This window comes from Nothobranchius furzeri, chromosome 9 (assembly GCF_043380555.1).
Source record: "Nothobranchius furzeri strain GRZ-AD chromosome 9, NfurGRZ-RIMD1, whole genome shotgun sequence".
Classification (NCBI taxonomy): Eukaryota; Metazoa; Chordata; class Actinopteri; order Cyprinodontiformes; family Nothobranchiidae; genus Nothobranchius; species Nothobranchius furzeri.
In genome coordinates, this window is record NC_091749.1 from 34,997,719 (window position 1) to 35,020,318 (window position 22,600).

At 39.2% G+C, this 22,600-nt stretch overlaps 3 protein-coding genes across 6 annotated transcripts; 2 read left to right on the forward strand and 1 right to left on the reverse strand.

Annotated features, from left to right (window-relative positions):
* Positions 1–2,644: 2,644 nt before the first annotated feature.
* On the reverse strand, positions 2,645–4,127 carry psmc3 (proteasome 26S subunit, ATPase 3). Its single transcript, XM_015952737.2, has 2 exons — positions 3,183–4,127; positions 2,645–3,101 (listed from the first exon to the last, which is right to left on the reverse strand). The coding sequence occupies exons 1-2, from the start codon at positions 4,125–4,127 to the stop codon at positions 2,763–2,765; spliced, it is 1,284 nt and encodes a 427-aa protein (XP_015808223.1). The 3' UTR covers positions 2,645–2,762.
* tbp (TATA box binding protein) lies at positions 4,126–9,985 on the forward strand. The gene is made up of 9 exons (XM_070554808.1): positions 4,126–4,258; positions 4,633–4,839; positions 5,543–5,702; positions 5,826–6,003; positions 6,138–6,225; positions 6,435–6,526; positions 6,638–6,805; positions 8,496–8,590; positions 8,792–9,985. Exons 2-9 carry the CDS (start codon positions 4,789–4,791, stop codon positions 8,869–8,871), a joined length of 912 nt encoding a protein of 303 aa, XP_070410909.1. The 5' UTR covers positions 4,126–4,258; positions 4,633–4,788; the 3' UTR covers positions 8,872–9,985.
* A 4,137-nt stretch (positions 9,986–14,122) lies between these two features.
* LOC107381174 (ras association domain-containing protein 7) lies at positions 14,123–20,708 on the forward strand. Of its 4 annotated transcripts, none has more exons than XR_008559274.2 (5): positions 14,123–14,750; positions 17,835–17,962; positions 18,253–18,888; positions 18,968–20,083; positions 20,195–20,278. XR_008559274.2 is itself a non-coding variant. In XM_015952736.3 (5 exons), the coding sequence occupies exons 2-5, from the start codon at positions 17,860–17,862 to the stop codon at positions 20,351–20,353; spliced, it is 1,167 nt and encodes a 388-aa protein (XP_015808222.3). In that variant the 5' UTR covers positions 14,124–14,750; positions 17,835–17,859; the 3' UTR covers positions 20,354–20,708. The 4 variants fall into 4 exon arrangements, 3 of the variants coding, with proteins under 3 accessions (XP_015808222.3, XP_054587838.2, XP_054587837.2); XM_015952736.3 differs by having other exon boundaries at positions 14,124–14,750; positions 18,968–19,236; positions 20,195–20,708; XM_054731863.2 differs by having other exon boundaries at positions 14,126–14,750; positions 18,968–19,230; positions 20,195–20,708.
* The last annotated feature ends 1,892 nt before the right edge of the window (positions 20,709–22,600 follow it).

Genomic DNA, 22,600 nt, shown 5'->3' on the forward strand with positions numbered 1-22,600 from the left:
ACTGCAAGTTAGAATCAGAAAGATGTTTTAGAAAGTAAGAAATGATAATCCTACTGACAGGAAAAGCCACTTTACACTCATTTTTAAACATTCTCTCTTGCCTCTCAAAACACTGCAACCTATTTTGTTTTTATTTTCAGCAATTAACTCTTGACATGTTTATTTACTCCAAAAACACAATTCAACGACTTAATCAACTTTTTAGAGTTTCAGGTTCTGCAGAACCTCATTATATAAAACCAGGTGTGTTGTAGCAAAGAAACATCTAAAAACTGCAGAGCAGTGGCTTCCAGGGACATGGTTTGTACACTTCTGGGGTTGATGTTTCATTATGATCACTTTATCAATAATCTTTTTTTAACCTATTCTTTTACTTCACATTTTTTTCTTCCAAAGTGTGTTAAAAAATTTAGATTTAATATTTTCCTTTTTCTGTTTTATTTCTAAAATTCCAGAACATGATTATCAGTGTATTTAGTTTTGTTTTCACACCTGAGATTGATTCACAGGCCTTACCTGTCTGATCTTTGTTTTTTTTTAATCCTGTCCAGTGTGGGGTTTAGTTTCTCTGTGTCTTTCTGTCAGTTCCAATATTTTTATTACTGTACCCTAATTATTTAGTTCTTTTAACATAACTGTATTCAACCTACATGCAGCCTCTGATGTTCGCTCCACTATGACATCACCCACATGACTAATCAAATTACAGTTTTACAAATAAAGACCAAAAATACACAGATATGAATAGTTATTTCAACATAACTGAACCTTAACAGATGCAATTACATAAATAGTTCAAATTGATGTCAGGGTGTATTTTTATGTTAAACGTTTCTTTGGAAACTGTAGCCTAGATATTTAGTGGTACTTAAACATTTCTGATTTAGTATATTTTCACACTGAAACAGAATTTTGTTGTGTGTGAATGGATGATTTCTATCATATCTGACTTTTACATTCATGTCTTGTGATTCAAAACCATTTTATTGTGAACCACAGAAAACATGCTGATCGTCTCAGATAATCTCTCTTCCTCTTTCCACATCTGTCACCTGATTCTTTAGAAAACGAAGTGAGAGAAACATACCGTAAAAACAGCAAATCACAGACATTTTTATCAAGGCAGAAACACGAAATGAGATCAAAATATTTTGTCATTTGTTTGAGAGAAATTGTGTTTAGCTCACTAGGCACATTAGCATTCAGTCAAAAGAGAAGAATGAAAATAATTTTTTTAACCTGACGTGTACAATTTTAAACTATTGCCTCAAATCTAGACACTTGTTAGATGCGATGGCGCCCTCTTTTGGTTAAAATAAAACACAAAATCATGTGAAATGGATTAAAATACATCAAAAATAATTTCATTTTCACTCAGTCTGTGATTAAAAACAACACCGGTTCACATGGGAGCTAGCTTTACTAAATTGAAGGACTCAATCTGGGATTTTCTTTTGATCATCATGAATTAGATTTCGTATATCCGTAAAACTAACCAGCTCCAGACCAGACTAGGCAGGATTAATGAAGTATGGAGTTTATGTTCATCATCAGTTGATCAAAAATACCTTATTTTTTTGTAAACTAAATCTTACTAAATCAGTAGTTTTTTTTGGTCTTGGTTTTAAAATAAATGATCAATCATTAAACTATTATACTTAACTTTACAAACTGAAATATAAATGTGTGATTTACCTGTGAAAACACAAGTTTCATATTTATGAGGACTGATGTAATTGTTGTGCAATAAAATGTTCTGGTTTGTAATCACAAATTATTTTAGTTATGCAAAGTTGTTAATAGTAAAAATAAAGAATAAACACAGCATGAAAAATTAAATCTACTCACACACAAGTTTCTGTGATGCGATCATATTTAATTGATAAAATGAAGGAAGTTGAACCCTCCAATTTGAATCTGAGTGATACCAGTCTTCCTGGAATGTTGTAAAATAAATGGCCTGCACTTGTAAAGCACCTTATCAAGTCCAAGAGCTCAAAATCTAAATGCATAAATTAAAAAAACATTTTTTGATAGATCAAGAAGGAATATTTAGCACTAAAACTATTCACACGTTTAAATGTTTGCCCTGCTTATTGAAAATTTGCTTTAAAAAAATAAGTTCTGGAATTTTGCTGCTCAATCTCTGCTATGAAAAAGGATGGATCTCCTAAAATTACAGCACATTAACACTCCTGCAGTCAGAAACCAGCATCAGTTTAGCTGTATTGCTCAAAAAAAGAAAACTGCTGCACTTGCATTTTCAATTACCTTTACCCTGTCTGACAGCTCTGCAATGCCAATTACTGATTTAGTCACTATTAGATGCAAAAAAGGTAATTTTGAAGTCTAGTAAATCAACAATCTAAGAAACCTGCACTGGAAGAAAACATCAATTATAACCAAGAAAACCACAGTAAACTTGGGTTTTAGGACAATTCTATTTTAAAACTAAACACAAACTGAAACGTACTTTCCCATAAGTCACTTTTGTTTATTGTAGACCTGCACGTTAAGTCGCTCAGCTTTCAATTACATTTCTAGAAAATAAATCAAGTAGCTAAGAGATTGTTCTGTATCACTTTATGAGTAAACACCACCAGATCCAGACTGAGTCAGCTGCAAAAAAAAAAGAACCACCACCTTCAGTTTCCCTCTTTTTATTAACCCAAGTTAATCAGCCTTAGTAACAATGGTTTATTCAACGACTGGTTTAAGAAACAAAAACTCTCTCACACAAACACAGAACACAGTTAGTGTCCTTAGGCGTAGTACTGAAGGTTTGCCTTCTTCTTAGCCTGGACCTCCAGGATTCCCTCCATGTAATCCTCGTGGTTCAGCTCTGTGGCTCCACGACGCAGTGCGATCATACCAGCCTCCACACACACAGCTTTGCACTGGGCGCCATTGAAGTCATCAGTGCAACGAGCCAGCTCCTCGTAGTTGACATCTGGACTTACATTCATCTTGCGGGAGTGAATCTGCATGATACGAGCTCTTGCTTCCTCATTAGGCATGGGGAACTCAATCTTCCTGTCCAGACGTCCTGAACGAAGCAGTGCCGGGTCCAAGATGTCCACTCTGTTGGTGGCAGCAATGACCTGAAAAACAGGAACGTCATTACTTGGGTTAAATTCTGGATTAATAAACTTTGAAACTGTTAAGGTAGTAGTCATGTTTACCTTGACTTGCATGTTGGGCTGAAATCCATCCAGCTGGTTGAGCAGCTCCAGCATGGTCCTCTGCACCTCTCTGTCTCCTGCCTTCTCACTATCAAACCTCTTTGTGCCAATAGCATCCAGCTCATCGATGAAAATGATGGATGGGGCTTTCTCCTTGGCCAAAGCAAAGGCATCCCTCACCAGCTTGGCTCCATCACCGATGAACATCTGGACCAGCTGTGGACCTGCCAGCTTCAGGAAAGTGGCCTTGGTTTGAGCGGCGCAGGCCCTGGCCAGGAGGGTCTTTCCTGTGCCAGGTGGTCCATACATCAGGACTCCCTTGGGTGGCTGAATTCCCAGGTTTTCAAATTTCTCCTTGTGATTCATGGGAAGGACAATAGCTTCCACAAGCTCCTGAATCTGCTTATCGAGCCCCCCAATGTCACTGTACTGCTCTGTGGGGCGCTCATCCACCTCCATGGCCTTGACTCTGGAATCATACTCGGTGGGAAGGGTCTCCAGGATCAGGTAGGAGTCTTTGTTGACTCCTACCAGGTCTCCGGGCTTCAGCTTCTCGGCATCTACCAGACCGATCACCGGCAGGAAGTAGGTCTGTCGCGTCGAGGTTTTAATGACGGCGCACTTTCCTTTTCTCTGGGAGTCCAGATCCACGTTAGCTCCGTCTTCCTCCTGGTCGTTGGGGTCCACATCCAGCAGCTCGATCACATTAGAAACTAAGTAAGGCAGCGTTTTGTTCACCTTAATCTTCTCCGTGTTTTCTTTGATTTTATCCTTCATGGCCTGTAGCTCGTGCGTCACCCGGAGCACCTCGCTCTTCATAATCTTTATCTCACTGTCGAGGAGACGAGTCCGCTGAACTATCTCCTCCGTGGACATTTTTAACACTTCTTCACCGATACCATCCTCCACTTCGTCCCAAACTGATTTGTCACTCAGCGACGCCATCTTTGCTGTGCCTGGTGTGTGAACTGTGACGCAGCGGAAGTTAAAGCTTCCTGTTCCGGTTAGCGCCGATAAGCAGACTGGGGGTGTCACGGAGCAGTAGCTAAGTTTGTGGACATTGTTAAATTTTAAAGGTATGTGTGTAAGTTGACTTAATATTTTGTTGTTTTCAGTCACAAACTTCAAAATTATTCGCAACTTTTTGACATTGGGAATTCGTTGTCACTAAACGTTGCTCCTTGTTGGCTAATATTAGCTTTGCGGCTAACTTCTGCTAGCAAGTGTGTTTAAACGTTTCATTTTGAAAGTTGTCAAGCAGTTCTTCTGAAATTGCAACGTTAATGCAGGACATGCTCTTTGGCATAAATGCACACTTGTTTAACAGGTTGTCTCAAGAATTGTGAATCATAAGTAGTTACACCTCCGCAGCCGCTGCAGAAAATGCTTTAAAACTGATTTGAGAGTTTGTGTTTGTAAACCGTGTTTCTGTTGATGTTTACTTGCGCAGGATAAGAAAACTAGGAGCAAGGAGCTACGAGAACGTGTTTCTCTGGAGTCCCATCCTATTTTTGTGGCATTTTTCCTGCTCAGGCCCTAGAAACGGTCAGATTGAAAGTTCTGACTGCTCTTGTCCGGCAGTGTTGAACCTTTAGGAGCTGAAGAGATGGATCAAAACAACAGTTTACCAGCCTTTCAAGGGCTGCCATCCCCTCAGGTAATTTAAATTAGAGAAACACATTTTTTTCTTTCATATTTTAATTCTTTTAGTTCTGTGTTACTTTCTTACATTTTTCCAGTTCATTTAATATTTTTACTCAAGTTTTCAAGATGTAAAAATGTATATTTTTATACATTTGATACAACTTTTACATCTCTTTTCTTCATCCTCTGTCTTTGCCTGTTAAAAAAAAAGCATTGGGACATATTTAAACACCTTGCTGTCATCAATTTGTTGAGTTACATTTACCGGAATTAATCTTGGTAACATTCCTTATTGCATGTCTGTTTAGCTGATATTTTATCCCAACAATAGTTTCATTTAAAACATTTATTTTCTAAGAGACAGACTGAATTTCACTGGCCTCAGTTTGTTTGTTGTGAACAAACACTCAGAAATCCACACACACCTGGTTTAGAAGCTTATGAACTTGACATGCTCAGCTCACTTTTCTTTTTACTGTGCAGCATCAGTCCTCTAGTTAAAAAGTTACTTTAGGCTTGGTACATTTAGTTATTCCTCAGCACAACAGACAGGCATTACATCAGCCACCATTATTGCTGGTGAGAGGGTTTTATTTTTTTGAAAATGAAATTTGAAGAAAAAGAGAAACTGTTACTGAAAGTCTTTTCTTGCCAGGATTTATGTGATCTTAATTGTTTATGCTTGTTTTTTGGGGGACTGGTGTGTCCTTGTGCAGGGTGCCATGACCCCCATGCCTATGTTTAGCCCCATGATGCCGTATGGGTCAGGTCTGACGCCCCAGCCTGTACAAAACACAAACAGTATATCTATACTCGAGGAACAGCAAAGGCAACAACAGCAGCAACAAGCAGCAGCAGCACAGCAGGCCAGCACAGGTACCAGACCAAATGTTGTTGGTGTTCCTTTTTATTTATTCTGAGAAATTATTCTTAAAACGCATTGTGTAATTTAATCTTTACTTCAGTATACAAGGACAAATGAAATATTTTGCTTTGCAGGTCTTCCTGGGACCTTGGGGCAGACTCCTCAGCTGTTTCATTCCCAGACAGTAGCAGGCTCAACCACAACCGCCCTCCCAGGAAACACACCGCTGCAGAACGCTCCGCTGACCCCCATGACACCCGTCACACCATCCACACCTGCTTCAGAAAGCTCTGGCATTGTACCACAGCTACAGTATGTCCCATATAAATTCTGTTGGAGTATTAGCAGCTAACGCTAAATACAAATGTGCAATCTCTGTTACATAAGTCTATGATCCTTATCCCAACCCTTCTTTTTATTAGCTTTTTTTTAAATTTTGCTCTTAGAAACATTGTGTCGACTGTTAATCTGGGCTGTAAACTGGATCTGAAGACCATTGCTTTGAGAGCCAGGAATGCAGAGTACAACCCAAAGGTAAGACTAAAATATCAACCTTTTGCTGCTCTGCTGTCTTTTGTAGCAGCTCGTAGGAGAGCTGTTTTTATTTACCGACTTTTTTCTCATCTGAAGAGTCAGATTTGCCCATTGTAATATTTCACACAGATCCAAATGAATGTCTGTACACCTAAATTCGACAATTTAGTCTAATCTGTAATAAGTTATTCCTGCTTTAATGTTTTTAGCGTTTTGCTGCCGTCATAATGAGAATACGAGAACCCAGAACCACGGCTCTCATCTTCAGCTCCGGAAAGATGGTCTGCACTGGAGCCAAAAGGTCTGAGTCAAATAATGTTTTTTGTGCTTCCTCATGCATGCAGATTTCCTTTACACTTGTGTTTTATCTTCTGGCTTTCTTTCTGGGCTAATTCTTACTCATGCTTTTTAGTGAGGAGCAGTCAAGACTAGCGGCTAGGAAATATGCACGTGTGGTCCAGAAGCTCGGGTTTCCCGCAAAGTTCTTGGACTTCAAGATCCAGAACATGGTGGGCAGTTGTGATGTGAAGTTTCCCATTCGGTTGGAGGGTTTAGTCCTCACACATCAACAGTTTAGCAGGTACGTGTTTTATTTATTAATCTTTCATAATCTTTGTGGTAAATATGTGATTGTGTTGCGGTTATTAAACTCTGAACACCGGTAAAACCCGGCAGAATCCCCCTGCAACGATGTAATTAACGGGGCTTTGTTGTCTCACAGAGCGTTGTAAAAAACGGAACTTATTCTGGTCATTGAGCTCCACGTTTGACATCACACAGCTACATAGCGTGGGGACCCTGCGTGCAACATAGTGTCTTCCTTGGCACTGAGCAGGCATGCAGCAGCAAAACATAAACAAACATGTCTGCCATGTAGAACTTTTGCTCCGTCTGTGAGAGTGATCTAAACTTTGCATCCTGTAACAAAAATACAGCACAAGTAGGGCTGGGGGTAAACGATTATTTTTAAAACGATTATTCTGACGATTATTTTATCGAATAGTCGACTATTCTAATGACTATTTAGAAAATTAATCTAATGATTATTTTTCTATTGCACAATTAACAAAAACCAGAAAATCTCAAATAAATTCCTCAAAAAAATTGATAAATTGTTACTGTAAGAGAATAAACACTACAGGCCTTCCATTTTGTATAACACTGCTTTTATTGTGTTGCGGTTGGTTATGTTCTGGTGACGTGTAGAACTTGGGAGTGCAGGCTGCTGCCTGAGAGGTGGTAGAAGATGGAGTGTCTCCACGCTGCTTTGTTTTGGTCACTTATGTGCGTGAGGCGAGTGGTCTTACGGGTTAAACCAAACTCAAGGTGATATTTTACACTAAACCGAAAACCCACAACACTCTAAATGTAATAAAAGGGAGATCTACACCACAAAAAAGATTAACTCTAAACCAAAACGTAACAGCTTATCCCAACGCAAGAAGCTGTTAGCGAAGATGCTAACAGTAGCTTTACCAACGTTAAGTTCAAGTTACCAAGTTTAAATAAACCAAAACACCCAGCAGCAAACAGACCAGCACGGAGGAGAGACTGCTACCACCAAAACAGCTCTCCTAATGTCTGAAAGAAGCTCCTTTATGAAGGGAGAAACGCTCCCGGTGATTTTCTACATCTGCGATAGAGACGGAGCAGCGCATCTGACCCCGGAAGTTGTTGTCCGTTGCCGGGAGACGAAGGCGGGCAAAACAGGAAAATAATCTAGTAGTGGACGGACATTGTTCCGGGTCTTCGGTATTTGGCGGAGATGTTAGTGAAGGCGGAGAAGAGGGCGAACTAGAGGAAAAACAGGCAGATTCCTCCTCTATTTACAAACTCCTGGGGATGCAACAAGTGGGCGCGGTGCGTCGACTTCCGGATCTGACGTCGACAAATTTTTAGAATCGAGCCGTCGACGTAGTCGAGGCTTCGCTACAGCCCTAAGCACAAGGGGAAGCTTCTCTGTCATCCTGGACATGATCATCTTGAGTTGAACTGAAAATAGTAGAAGGCTTATAAGTTCTGGTCAGAAACACACTGACAAGTCTTGTATTTTGTAAAATGATTTTGTCAAAATTGGGCAATATTATTGCTCCTTTATTCCAGATCATGTAGCAAGTATAATAACAGCATTGATACATTTATGGCCAATCCATAAGCAGCAAAAAACCTGATCTGAGCATCGCTAATGTTTGCAAAGATTTAATTAAAAATGGTACATTTTTTTAATTTAAAATTCATATAATTGTGAAAGTCTAACTTGTGTTTTGTAGCTATGAACCGGAGCTGTTTCCAGGACTGATTTACAGAATGATCAAACCCAGAATCGTCTTGCTCATCTTTGTTTCTGGGAAAGTAGTGCTCACAGGTAAGGCCCGAGCTCTCAGACGGGTGTATTTTTAGATTCTAGTTAAAGTATCACCTAATAATTTGGCACATTGTTTTGGATCTCCTTTTATTTTGAAAGGATTGTAATTTTTTTATTTAAAATAGAACAAGAGATTCTGTAAGTTTTCTAGATTCATCTTGATACTGATCCATGTTTCAATCTTTTTTGTTTTTCCTGAAGGGGCCAAAGTGAGATCAGAGATTTACGAAGCATTTGAAAACATTTACCCCATTCTGAAAGGTTTCCGCAAAACGACGTAGGACCTGGGGTTTCTTTTCCACCTCCTGAAACCTGATCCTCTTATTTCATTCATTATTTAATGTCACATTTTTAATGAGAAGGTAGACTGATGCAGGTGTTGGGAGTTTTTTCATCCATCTTTCTGTCTTCAATTTTTTTAATCATCATTTTAAAGGTTGTTCTTTCACTCTGACCATGTTTATTGTGTCCTGTGGTTGCAGGTTTTTGTTGTCCCATCTCATCCCCAACTGTACATATGACTGTAAAAAATGTAAAGTGTTGTTGAGCAGAAAAGCAGTTCGACGACTAGGACTGCTGGTTTTATGTGAAGCTGTTTTAAATACTTTTATACTCTCAGCTGTTAGCATTTGTTGACCTCTCTTTAAATCCCCTGCTGTACATGATACTTGGGATTTTAAATCCTATGCTTACTCCCTTAAGGTAGAAAATAATCCTGATTAATGACTTTTTTTTTACACTCATTGGGAGTAGACGCCCATTAACTCAAGCTGAGCTAATCTTTATTTGACTGGCCAAGTTGTCCATGAATGTTTGCTGCTGCTAAACAGTTAAGTTGTTTAGAGGCGTTTGATAACTTTCGACTTTGTCTGGTTGAAGTCGTGAAACAATCTTTCTGTTGAAAGAGAGAACTGGTTTGTTGTGGTTACAGGAAGAAAGTGTTTAATGGTTAAACTTGAATGTGTGTATATGTTCTTCTGTAATTAGAATGAGAAGTGATGCCAATCTTAAAGTCGATGCAGCTCTTCAGCGGGATTTCAGTAGGCTCAATATTGATATAAGGGAAAAAAAGCTCTTATGATTAATATTAATTTCAAACCCATGCAGTATAGTTTTAAAAATGTTTTTGGTTGTTTCAAATCAGCAGAATTTTGGCTGTTTGGCCTTTGTCTAAAATTAAAACTCAAGTAGGATCACATTGAAGTCATTGCTGGTGGTCTTATGTGTTATACGGTCAGCTAGTGACGTTTATGGCAACTAGTTAAAAGTCTGGTTTATTTAGTGACATGTTCAGTCTCCATCTTTGTCTCTTCTGTCTGATTTCTGTCCTCCCAGCAGACTCGAAGAAGTTTGGTCCATTGTTTTCTTTTCCACCCAATAAAAGTGTACATATGACTCAAGTCTACTTGGTTTTCTTTGCAGCAACATTTTACAGCTGAAGTCTCTTGCGTAAAACCAAAAGTCACCATGAAGAAATAAACTGTGAAGACTAAAATACTGAATCCCTGTATAGAAATAGTTTAGGGAAAACCTCTGGGTAAGAGTTAAAACATGTTGTAGTTGGATGTTAGAGCTGCAGAAAATACATAATTTCTCTGAATATCTGAAATAAAGTAATTTGTGTATTAAACAATACAATCATTCTTACAAAAGGAATTGTGGCTTATTTGATACCCATCATAAAAAAGACAAGTCAGGATTGTCTCCCATGTAACATCAGTCAAAAGAGAATCATTTGTAGGTGATTATGTTGGAACTGACATGTCAAAATCATTAAATTTTAAGAACAAGGGTGGTATGGGCTTCTGGTCAGGATGCTTCCTGGACGCCTCCTTGGGGAGGTGCTTCGGCATGTCCTGCCGGCAGGAGGCCCCCGGGTCGACCCAGGACACGTTGGAGAGGTTACATCTCCAATCTGGTCCGGGAACGCCTTGGGGTCCTGCCGGAGGAACTGGTGGAGGTGGTTGGGGAGAGGACGGTCTGGAGCTCCCTAGTTGGGATGCTGCCCCGCGACCCGGATAAGCGGAGGAAGACGACAACGATCTTCATTCAGCTGTAGAAAGCTCCCAGCCATCCAGGTTTTAATAGAGCAGCTGTGAGTTGTTTAGCCACAACCTTTTCCAAGATCTTGGAGATGAACGGAAGTTTAGAGATGGGTCTGAAGCTGCTATGGAGAGAGGGGTCAAGACTCGGTTTTTTAAGAAGCGGGTGGATTACAGCATTCTTAAAGTAAGCAGGGACCTGACCAGAAACCAGAGAAGCATTAATAATGGAGAGCACGCTGGGACTGTTGGACTGAAAAGCACTTTAAAACAAAGATGAGGGTAAGATGTCGAGGGGGCATGCAGAGGTCTTCATAGAGTTAACTAGTTTGGTTAACTCAGGCACAGAAACAGGAGCAAAGCTATCTAGGATGATGGGCCTGGTTGGAGTTGGGAGAGGCAGCGATAAGGCTGAAGGAGAGATGCTAGATCTGACCTTATTGACTGTCCACAAAGAAAGACAGAAAGATCTCACAGTCTGCAACAGAGTGGATGGAGGCTGTAGGAGAGGCAGGAAAGACGATGCTGCTGATGGTGTTAAACCGCACCTTGGGGTTCCCTTTGCTCTGGGACACCAGGTTGGAGAAATAGTGTCTCTGACTGCAGAGCTAACGGATGTCAGAAGATCCTTTAGGTGCAGCAGATGGACGTGGAGATGTGTTTTCTTCCACAAGCGCTCAACTTTTCTGCATTGGCGCTTTAGACTGTGAAGGCTGTCATTAAACCAGGGAGTAGGGTTCACTGCAGGAACTGATCTGGTTCTGACAGGACAGATATTGTCCAGAATGGAGAGGCAGTGCTCGTTAAACTGAGAAGTTAAGGAGTCTGGGTCATTATCAGAAGAACAGGGTGGATCAAAAGCAGCAGAAAAATTGCTAGCGGTGCTCTCATTAAGAAAACGAGAACTAACCATACGGCGAGCAGGAGGTGGGGACGCAGAAACTGACAAGTTAAAGAAATGCAATGGTGATCTGAGATATAAACGTCCTCAGGACAAACACTGTCGGCATTTAGACTCAGGGTAAAAACAAGGTCCAGAGTGTGCCCCCTGGTGTGTGTGGGGCCAGAAACATGCTGGGTAAAGCTGAAGGTGTCCATAAGGCTGGAGAAATTCATGGCAAAGTGATCAGAGGGATCATCAACGTGGATGTTAAAATCACCAACAATCACCAGTCTGGACAGCTTCACAGTGGAGGATAGAAAGTCACTAAACTCCTGAAGGAAAGAACTGTTTGGACCAGGTGGGTGATAGACCACAGCACAGTAGAACGGGTCCTTACGCCCGACTTTAATCAGCTGCAGTTCAAAGGAAGCAAAGTGACCAGAGGTTGTAGAGCTACATGGAAGATGGTCTCTGAAAACAACAGCTAGGCCTCCACCACGACCAGAACCCCGGGGCTGGCTAAGAAAAGAATAACCACTCAGGCAGAGTTCAATCAGACCAGAATAATCAGATGTTTGCTGCCAAACTTCAGTCAGAAGCAGAAAATCCAGGTTTTTAGAGAGAATTAAATCATTGAGCAGGAAGGACTTATTGTTAACAGAGCGGGTGTTTAATAGAGCCATGCTGAGTGAGGTGGAGGAATCAGAAACTACAGAAACAGCTGGAGTTAGTGGACATAAATTAGCAGGGTTAGATCCACGGTGTTTGTAAAAACCACTTGTGGAGGGAACAGGAGGGGAAACCACTGAGGAATGCGGATAAGCCGACTTTCAAAAACTTGGACGGAGAAACCGTGCCGCAACGTGGCCTGGCGGGAATGCAGAAGTGGCGCTCAAGTCGCCAAACAAAGGACACGCTGATGTTTACTACCACTAGAGGAGGAAGGAGACAGGAGACAAACAGAAAATATGCAGATATTTCTTCTTTGCAAAATTTTCAATAACTGTATAATCTTTTAAATAATCCTGCATTACTTTCTGTTGTAGTTTGACAGTGGGATCTTTTTGATAGCAGACTCACTTGCCCCCACTGTCCCACAGATTGACAACATTTTTGTTTGTACAGACAGAAGAAAATACAGGAGCACTGTGAGGAAGAGAGAGAGACAGAAAAAGAGGAGAAAAGTGAAAAGACAGAGGAAGAAAGACATATGGGTGAGGCACAACAGGAAAATCATCAGGTATGAGTGTTTGTGATTAGGTTATAAAACTATTTTGATCTGGAGGTAAATGCTTTTGTATCAACATAAGTAAGTGATTTTTAATATTGACAATGTTATGAAATATCTAAAAAGTCCAACTGGGTGACAGTAATGTTGGGGGAGGTCGGGTGGGGTGGGGAGTGGGGGCCCTAAGCACATTGTGCCCAGGGTCCCCTGCAATGATAATCCGGCCCTGGCCCTGCAGTACCACATTAAGGCGGAACCACTTGGTAAATGTGGAGGACACTCACTCTGACAGATTTGGATGCTGCGCTGGTGCTGCCGTTAAAAAAAACAAAACTACATTCCACTATAATCGATTATGGTGTACTCTTCTACGATGCAGAATCGTTTATGTCCACATCCCGATGCATCGATTATTTGATTATTTTCCTCAGCGGTACGCATGACTTCGCCGTGCCGCCACAGCCCTGCCCTCTTTTGAAAACTCCCATAAAGTGACGCCAAGCAACCCCCACTTGTCTTGAGTTACCAGCTACAAATTTGTGTTGATTAAGTGAAATGGGTCGATCTGGGACCTACCACAGTAAAACTTGACCTTTTTGGTCCTGAGGGGGCAGGGCTTGTGTGTTGTCATCATTCGACCATTCAGTTTATTTTGTGGCTGGATGTCGAATGACCACAGAAAATTTTGTAACTCTACTCTTTTCAAGAATGAAGTTACATACTTCGGCCATTTATATTTTTTGGGCGAGTAGTCCAACTTTGAGGCCTGGCCACGCCCCCTCAGCATATACGAAAAGTCAGTTTTATTTTTTCTATTTGATCACTCATCCCTTCTGAGCAATTTCCCACAACTTTTGAGAGGATTGTGCAAAAAATGATTGAGTAAATCAATCAGAAGTGGACCCTAGAAACGGCCAAAACGGGGTCAAAGTCACTACTTCAAACCAAAATGGCCAACTTCCTGTTTGATGTTGACCATGGTTGCAAGAGGCTTTTCTGTGTGGACTGTTGAGGACTACAAGTGTATGGAGGGGGGTATTTTTTTACATTCTAGGGGGAGCGGTGGAGCTAGTTTTATTGCGATTTTTTTTGGGAACTTTAAAATAAAAAAAATTTACACCACGCCTGACATGTGTGCAAAAATTCCTGAGTTTTCGGGTATGTTAAGGCCTCCAAAAAGCCAATTTACTTGGCGGAAGAAAAATAAACAGAGCAGATACAATAGGCCTTCGCAGAGCTTTCGCTGCTCGGGCCTAATAATAACAGTTAAGAAGAAGTAATAATTGTGAGAACAGACACCAAACCAGAAGCTATACCATTTATTTGTGTTGCTTCACTCCTCACTGTTTATCTTTGTTTGCTTTGGAGGCTGAAGTGGAGTTATTGACCCTCAGTACGAACACAAACATGGCTCACAGACGGGAATGCTGCAGATCTGGAGACGGAGCAGGATGGCAGCTGGAGAAACTCCTCCTTTTTATCTTCCAACTTCAGTGGGAGGAGACTGACAAGTCAGAATGACATCACAGGTACAAGGTGTTCACTGTTCTGCAGCTCAAGTAAAAATAGAATCAACAGAATGGGTTAGCTGATCATTTTTGGATTCAGGAGCTTTAAACAGTAGGTTATTGTTGGATATATGTATTTATTCATTTTTGTTTATTCATTTATTTTTTTGGAAAAGGTCATTTTTGATTTGCAGAAGAAACATTTTTTAGGGTTGTGATTTTTAGAATCACATATAAATAAGAACAAACTTTTATTAAAAGACTAAACTCTGCATCATCTCCTGCCATCTTCATTGTGGCATCAGCAGAGCCTGATGAGCTGCATTCCACAGCTTCACTCCTCCTCCATCTCCTCCTCCTGAAATGTGTGTGTGTGTATGTGTGTGTGTTTTTGAAAGTGTTACAATCATTTTCATTCAGTTTTCCACCAGGCCAGATGCTCAGAGATAACAGGATCCAGAATCCTGAAGCAGCCTGATTTCCTCGTTACCTGAAACAGGTGAGTCTAATGATCTCAGAAGCAGACACTAAAGAGTTTGACTTAAACTATGACAAGATTAGATTAGATATTTTAATAAATATCGTTCTGTACATATAATTATTCAATTTAATTCAAAATATTTTAATTTTAATCAAATAAAATCTAAATACAGAAGAAACATAAAGCTGATATAACAGAATATAATCTTTAAATTTTACACAAATCCCTTTAAAACCCCTTTAGCTGAAATTTATGGACAGTCACGTTAAGATTCAAATATCAAGTAAAACCAAGATGGTTGTAAATAAACTTTAGTCATTTTTCAGATATTTTTTTTATTCAGTTAATTAAATAGAAACAGTAGAAATCCAAAACTAAAGTGTTAAACTTCAACATGAACAGTTTGGCTTCAACAGGATGTCATGAATGAGTGAAACTATACATAAATGTCTGAAGACCATTTCATTTATGATATAAAATAACTTTAAACCCTTTAAGAGTAACGCAGACGTTTTAAACACAGATTTTATATCTAAATAAACAATTTAGTTTGTGACACTGAAACTGATGTGAAACTCAGTAAACAGAGAGTGGAGGCATGTGTGGGCGGAGCCTAACTCCTGCAGGAATGTCAGCGTGTTCTGCAACATTCCTCCTTTCAGGAAACCTGTGTGTCCACAAATAACACATGTAGGTTTCACTGTTGCTTCCCACGGCTCACACGCAGCCACCTGATTCACCTCTGACGCACGTGCACACACTTCAGGTATTATCTTTAATTATTAACTCTTTGACTTTTATGGCACTGATGTAACTTAAATACATTAAATGTTCAGATGGAAACCCCTAAAGATTAAGTTTCCTATATAGATAATTTTGTTCTGAATGTTTATTTTAGCTCAAATAACTGTAGAGCCAAAGCCTGGGGAAGTCTTCTGTATAAAAACTTCCTGAACAGCCTCTGTTCGGAGAATTAGAGTTTACATTCTTCAGGACTAATCAGCTAATGGCTCAACTGAGTACCTGAACTGGAGTAAGTATTCGGAAATGGACTGGTAGAGTTGCTGCTGATTGGCTGTTACTCAGTAGAAATTATATCAGAACATGAAGCATAAAATAAATAAATAAACACCATTGGTAAAACTGTAAAAGTTGATGGTAAAGCAGAGTGAAAGGAAAATAAAAGAAATCGAGTTGATGCTGCTGCTTTAAATTCACCATTTCTAAACTTCCAACACCGAAAAATGCGATGGAAATCCCCCCATATTGGTGTAATTTTGTGTTCTCCTACAGACAAACTCTGGGTCATTTAAAGTGACAACATATCCTTAATTAAACTTTAAGCTAGAGCTTTAACACCAGTCTCAGTTGGGTTAGAAACTTGACCAGTTTCATATCTGACACTACTCTGCAGCCCATCTGCTGACCAAAAACTGCAATAGGTACTTTTGTGGAGGGGTAGGTGTTCTAGGGGGTACTCTACCTGTTTTACGGGTGTTTGCTGTAATGCTAGCGGTTAGCATTTTCAGTTTATCGATCGTCATTAAAAAACACAAATAAAAGAAAAAGAAGTTAGCTTTTTCTGGTGGCATCATGGTGGAGCCTGGAAGTAAAAGTAAGAGAGTAATGTCTTTGGGGGTGAAGCAATGAGCTAAAAGCAGAGTAAACATCAGTGCGACCTACAGTTTAAGGGAGCTAAAGGAAGCTACAAAATCACAAACTGGTGTCCAGCTTTGTTGCTACAGAACTTGTAAGAAATAATATTTTTTGTCCAAAAGTGTTGCTCTTTTTACTTTGTGTTTATTTTAGCTTGTTATTAGCACTAGCTACAGCAGGCTGCATCAGGGTTGTTTACAACAGTTGTAATTCCACTTTCAACCAGTAGGGCAGAGGAGCAGGAACCTGCTCACTGTTAATTTAATGTCAAATTATATGTCAGAAAGTCATACTTTTAGTCCGCGGAATAGATTAAATTATGGTGTGCAATGGCAGAATAAAACTTTTAATGTTATTAATTCTATGGACACCTTTTGGGGCTGATCAGTGACCTTACTCACTGGCAAAACATTCATTATATGCTAACGTCTTAGCAAAGTCCTGAAAGTGACAGTTTTTTTTACAGAGACACAACCGATGAGAGGATCGAGACAATGTATTTTCCCCATCACCTTTCCTCCCTCCCAGAATGTTTTTATAGTGAAAATACAGCTATTACAGTTATTTCAGCTGTATTGTTTATATATTCTTCTAGATTTGAGCTCTGGATGAAGAGCTACATTTAGATTTTGACTGTGACATTTATGTAATTAAATAATCACATAATTTTAAAATAAACTACTGAGTTTTTAGGATGAAGCCCATCTACTTAGCTGAAATCAGACTGGCTGTTAGTCTATCAATCCTGAAGAATGTAAAGCCTATTTCTCTTTGAAGGCTGTTCAGGAAGATTTCTACAAGTACCGTATGGATTATTTATAACTTTTAAACAAAAACTCTGAAAATACCCCCAAAAACAAATTAGTATGAAATCCACAATTACTTATAAGAATACATTTGAACATAACATCGTTCCTTTGAAAACAGAACTTTAACAAAATGCTCTGAAAGATGTCATTTTAATCTATGTCATTATATGAGATGATTAAATCAGAACGAGATGTCTTCCTTTGAACATCTTAGGTGTGTTCATGCTGTGCCGTGGTTCTAATTCCATGCTGTCGTTCTTTTTAAAACACAGAAACAGTTTCGTCACCTGTTTTGTCACATGCGACATGTTTTAAAAAGAACGACAGCATGGAACGAGATGTCTTCCTGCTGCTCAAACTAAATCTAATTCTATCAGGGTGTTTTATTTTTCTTCTCTAATTTATTCAGATTTACTTTATTTTCAAAATTAGATTCAAAACAATAATCTTAAATAAAATTGTTCACAAAAACTATCAAACCCAAACAAAAAACATTAAAGGCAAAATAATAATAATTGTATACAGATAATTATGACTCAGAAACAAGTAAAACACTCCAGACAGGATCCAGAGATCACAGAGGAAAGGGAGTTATAGCTTTAAATGTTTATGGTGATAACTTCCTGTTATCCTCCAGGTCCTGACACATCTGGTGGAGTCTGATGGAGCTGAAGGTGTGGGTGGACGGAGCACTCCGGGTGGTGTGTGGGCTTTCCCAGAATACTTCCTGTCAGGATGTTGTCATATCTCTGGCCCAGGCCATCGGTGTGTTTCTGTTCTTCATCAAAGCAATAAGAACATTTTTATTTCTGAAGAGAAACATAATTGGATTATTTGACGTAAACTCTGAAATTTGTTCAGTTTATTTTAATTCATTTAGCACTTTTTCCTCACTAAGGGTTAAAAAAAAATGTTATATTTTGTTCTAAAAAAAAAGTCCCAAATATCTCCATCTCTGTGTTTTAAAACTCTGCCACCATCTAAAAACCCTTTTCTTAAGATTTATTGTAATTTATCGTATAGTTACAATCTTAACCGTCATTTTGCTTGTGCAGGTCAGACGGGTCGGTATGTTCTGATCATGAAGGTCAGAGGAACAGAGCGGCCCTTGGTTGCTGATGAGTGTCCTCTTCAGCAGCTGGTTCAGTTGGGTCAACTGGCTTCAGAAGTTCAGTTCATCCTACGGAGGAACGGTTCTGTCCTCCGCAATGGTCCACGCAAACCCATCAAAGAGAAACATCCTCCTAAACTGGGACCATCAGAAGCAATCAATCACAAAGGGTCTCAAAAAACTCTCAGCTTCTCAACTCTTCCAAGGAGGACTAAAAGACGAAAGAACTCGTCTTCATCACTGGTGGATACTGCAGACACTTTTGTGTCTCCTGTGACTCCTACAGACCGGTCTCGCTCTGTAGATGCTCTTCCCTCTGGTCCCCCAAAGGAGGAGACCTTTAGGGAGATTCTGCAGCAGCATAGGAGGCTTCATGAGCTGAAGGATCAGATTAAAGCTCTGGAGAAGGAGACTGAGCTCTGGGAGCAGAAGATAACATATGCTTCAGTTCCTGATCCAATCCCAAACCTTACACAGGAACTGGAGGAACTGGAGTTCAGACTGAAGCAGAACGAGGTAGAACTGATGTATGGAGAAAACTGGGAGAAAGAGATGAAGGTTGAACTGGAACGAGAACAAGGTAGAGATCAAGATCTGTTTTCACTCTCATCACCAGTGTTCTCTCGATTTTCTAAAACAAGAGTCTCTGGTTTTCACAGAGATGCAGAGACGCCTCCGGGAGATCCACTTATCTATAGAGCAGCAGAGCTCTGAGATCCAGGTGCATCAGACCAGTTCTGCAGATCTGGAGAAGGAGTTAGAAGCTATGGCCCAGACAGCGGGTCCTGAGCCAGAGAGCCGGTCCACAGATGAGGCCCTGAGGTCACTGACCCAGGAGCTGCACAAACGTCTGCAGCTGGGAGAAGAAATGGATGCAGCTTTAGCAAAGACGCAATGGAAGCTGCAGACTGCAGAAGAAAGGGTAAAGGTATCACCCTGCAGCTAAGGCTCCAAGTAAAGGAGCAGTGACACAAATAATCTGGAACAGCAGCTTTTCACAACAATCAAATTAATAGCTTCACTTTTGATTAATTAAAAAAGGCAATTAAACAATAAAATACCTTTTTACATTTCAGTTACTAAAACTGATGTCAGTAAAAAAAAGAGTGATCTGAACGTGTATCTGATTGATTCTTGGCTGTTTCCTGCTCTTCTAGCAGCTGACATCTGAGTAGTTTTAGCTTGTTATGATTCAAAAACAGGTAAAAATGTTTGACTTAATGTAAAAGGAAGAAGAAGAAGAAGAAGAAATGTGAGAAGCTGATAAGAGAACCTGCTATCGGGAAACTAAATAACTGAGATCAGCTGTGAAGTAAAACTGAAACAACTGGCTTAAGAAAATAAAACAGGGAGTAAACGGAAAACCACATAACTAAATAAAAACTAACTTCTGATGAGACTAATTTTAGTTTGACATCCTAAAACTTTTGTCCAGCAGCAGCAAACTAATCAAGGTTAACTGGTTTATTCTATAGAATTTATTGAAACTTTCATTTAAATTGACGTAAAAAGCCTCACTAAACTAAACAATATAAAACAAATTTGAAAGATAGTCAAATAATATTTACTTCATTGATGTTACCTAATGATAATGGATTTTTGTTTACATAATTTATAATCTACATTACGATATAACCATTATTCCTTTAAATGTTTTAAAAATATTCAGAAAAATCTTGGTTTAGAAATATAATCAACATATTTTTTCTTGACTTTCAGCAGCGGTTAGTTCTGATGCTCCGGTGCATAAAAGAAAAACAAAGATCCTCAATAAAGTAAAACTACACAGAAACATGAATTGTAACAGTGCTAGCAGGGTTTAGTTGTGATGCTGTTGAATAAATGAGGATTCCTGACAACCTCTTCTCCTTTCTTGTGGGATTCAGGGCAAGTTGGAGGTGATCGAGAACCTGAACAAGGAGCTGAGGCAGTGTGACCTGCAGCAGTTCATCCGGCAGACGGGCGCCCCTCTGCTCTCAGAGCAGAACAACAACTATCTACCTGTTAATCAGGTTTATCTCAGCAATAATCGCATCAGGAAGTAAAAACCAGACCAGGTGTGTTTAAATCACCTTATCCAGTTCTTATGGAAAACAAAACAATTTACTCCAACTCTTCTCATGTGGATTAATAAAAATAATCTGTTTAAAAATGAAAATGAATGGACACAAAACTGTTTTCTTTCTTTCAGTTGTCAGACAGAACAGAAATGTAGAATTCCTATCCAGACGAGAGTCTTTAAAAATCGGAAGGAAAATAATTTTTTGTTATGAATATTTTCTACTTGCCACTTGAAGTCTATGTCTTTGTATAACTGTGATGATATCACTTTTTGTACACGTGAAGGAAGTTTTTTTGCATTATTTCTTTGTAATAAAGTTCACTTTGTGCAGCAGTTCATCTTTACTCCACTAGAGTTCCTCAAAGATTCAGATAACAAGATCATTTGAACGTGTTCCAGGTTTGTTCATTAAATATAAACGTTTCTATATTAACATTTAAGAGGAGAGGGATTATTCAGACGCATAATCATGTAAACAGCATAACCTTTATCATTCTGATGAGAATTAGCGCTTCTGACATAGCCGAACTGTAAATATTAGAATTTCAGTTTGGTTTATTCCTTTAGGACTTTTTTTCTTTTCTTTTATATATTAAAAAAAAAGCTAAGGAAAACAAATCAAGCAACAATAAATAAAAAAAGTGAATTATAAACTGCAGTTTTTAATTTGGGATATATTTTATTAACTCTAAGACTTAATGGTATTATTTCAGGTGGTGCTAACATTCTTCATGGGATAGATATTTTATTCATTTATTCAATGCAGGTCTGCAGACTCCTATTTGTTCTCCTCCTCTTAAGCGGTTTCTTTATTTATTCTTCTTCCAAGTGTTCTATATCTGCAGCGTACCCAAAGGTCAAGTATTCACATAAAAAATGGCCAGAAATGAACTTTTAATTTCCAGGCACAAACTGCGTCACACATCCAGGGACGCATTACATCTGTCTGGCCTCCAAACAAGAAAAGCAAGGATATACGACCGTGCAACCGAATAAGTTAGCCATAATAAGTGCTTTCCTTATCTTTGCAGAAGACGAGAGTTTCTGCACTTTCACTCTGAATAAAGTTCATCTTCCTTGAATCATAAATGACTTTACAACTTTATAAGTTGATATAATCAAATGTGTTGAATGAACAAGATGTTTCAACCCCAAAGTGTTTGAATAATCTGTGCATTAATCAATGATGTGTTAAAAAGAATATTTTTCCTGCAGTGATTCATTTCAGATCTTAAACTGCACCAGATCAGTGTTTGTTGATTTAACGAGTTAATTTATTTATACTCATACATCATAAGATTAATACTAAGGTTTTAACATTCACTTCACATAAATGTGTAAAACATTTCCACTACACACTGAGAATTAACCTCTGAGTATCTGGGTGAAGGTGTGACTTCTGAGGTATTTTGGTAACGCCTCTTAAACGTGTCAAATTCTGATTTGCCAAATTTATAAACAAAAGTTGATAAATATAGGAATCACTTCCTGTTCTGGTTAGTTCTCCCGCTGCCTCCTGGTTCGGCCGACCGGTGAGCAAGCATTTGGAACCATCCGCTCTTTTGACCCCAAGGTCAAAGCCTCTCTGCAACGCTTGCAAGTGATATAAGATAACGGCTTTTTTAAGAGCCACCGATCAGCCTCAGATGCAAAATAGACATTCCAGCTTCCTGCCATCACCTGAAGATAACCCAGACTAGAAGGGCCGTACTCTGAGCTGGCTACGGGTTCCGGTACCAGAGGTCCACGCCATTGGCAGTGTCCATCTCGACCTCCTGACCCCCCGGATCGCATGGGGATCTTCACACAAGGGTGCGTAGATTGGCAAAAATTGCGTCGGATGGTTTTATAAATAATTTTTAGCTCATCAAACCATACAGCCAAACTGATTTTACAACCCAGACTTTACAAGCTCTCCGATACTGACAAGGTTTTGCCAAAACATCTAGCTCACATTTATCATCTGTTATCTGTACAACCATCATTTCATTCACACTTTGTCATGTATTTTTATTTAGTTTAGGAAAAGAGAATTCAAATATTTTTTACACTACATTCTTGACTCTGTCTGAATTAATGTGGTGTGTGTTCCCTGAAGAGACAAAGGAACTAGTCTTCTGATTATTCATTCAAAGACCAATCAGATTGATATTTCATGTTTATATAGAACATCACATCTTACTGATCATTTCATATATATTTATATATATATATGTATATGTATATATAT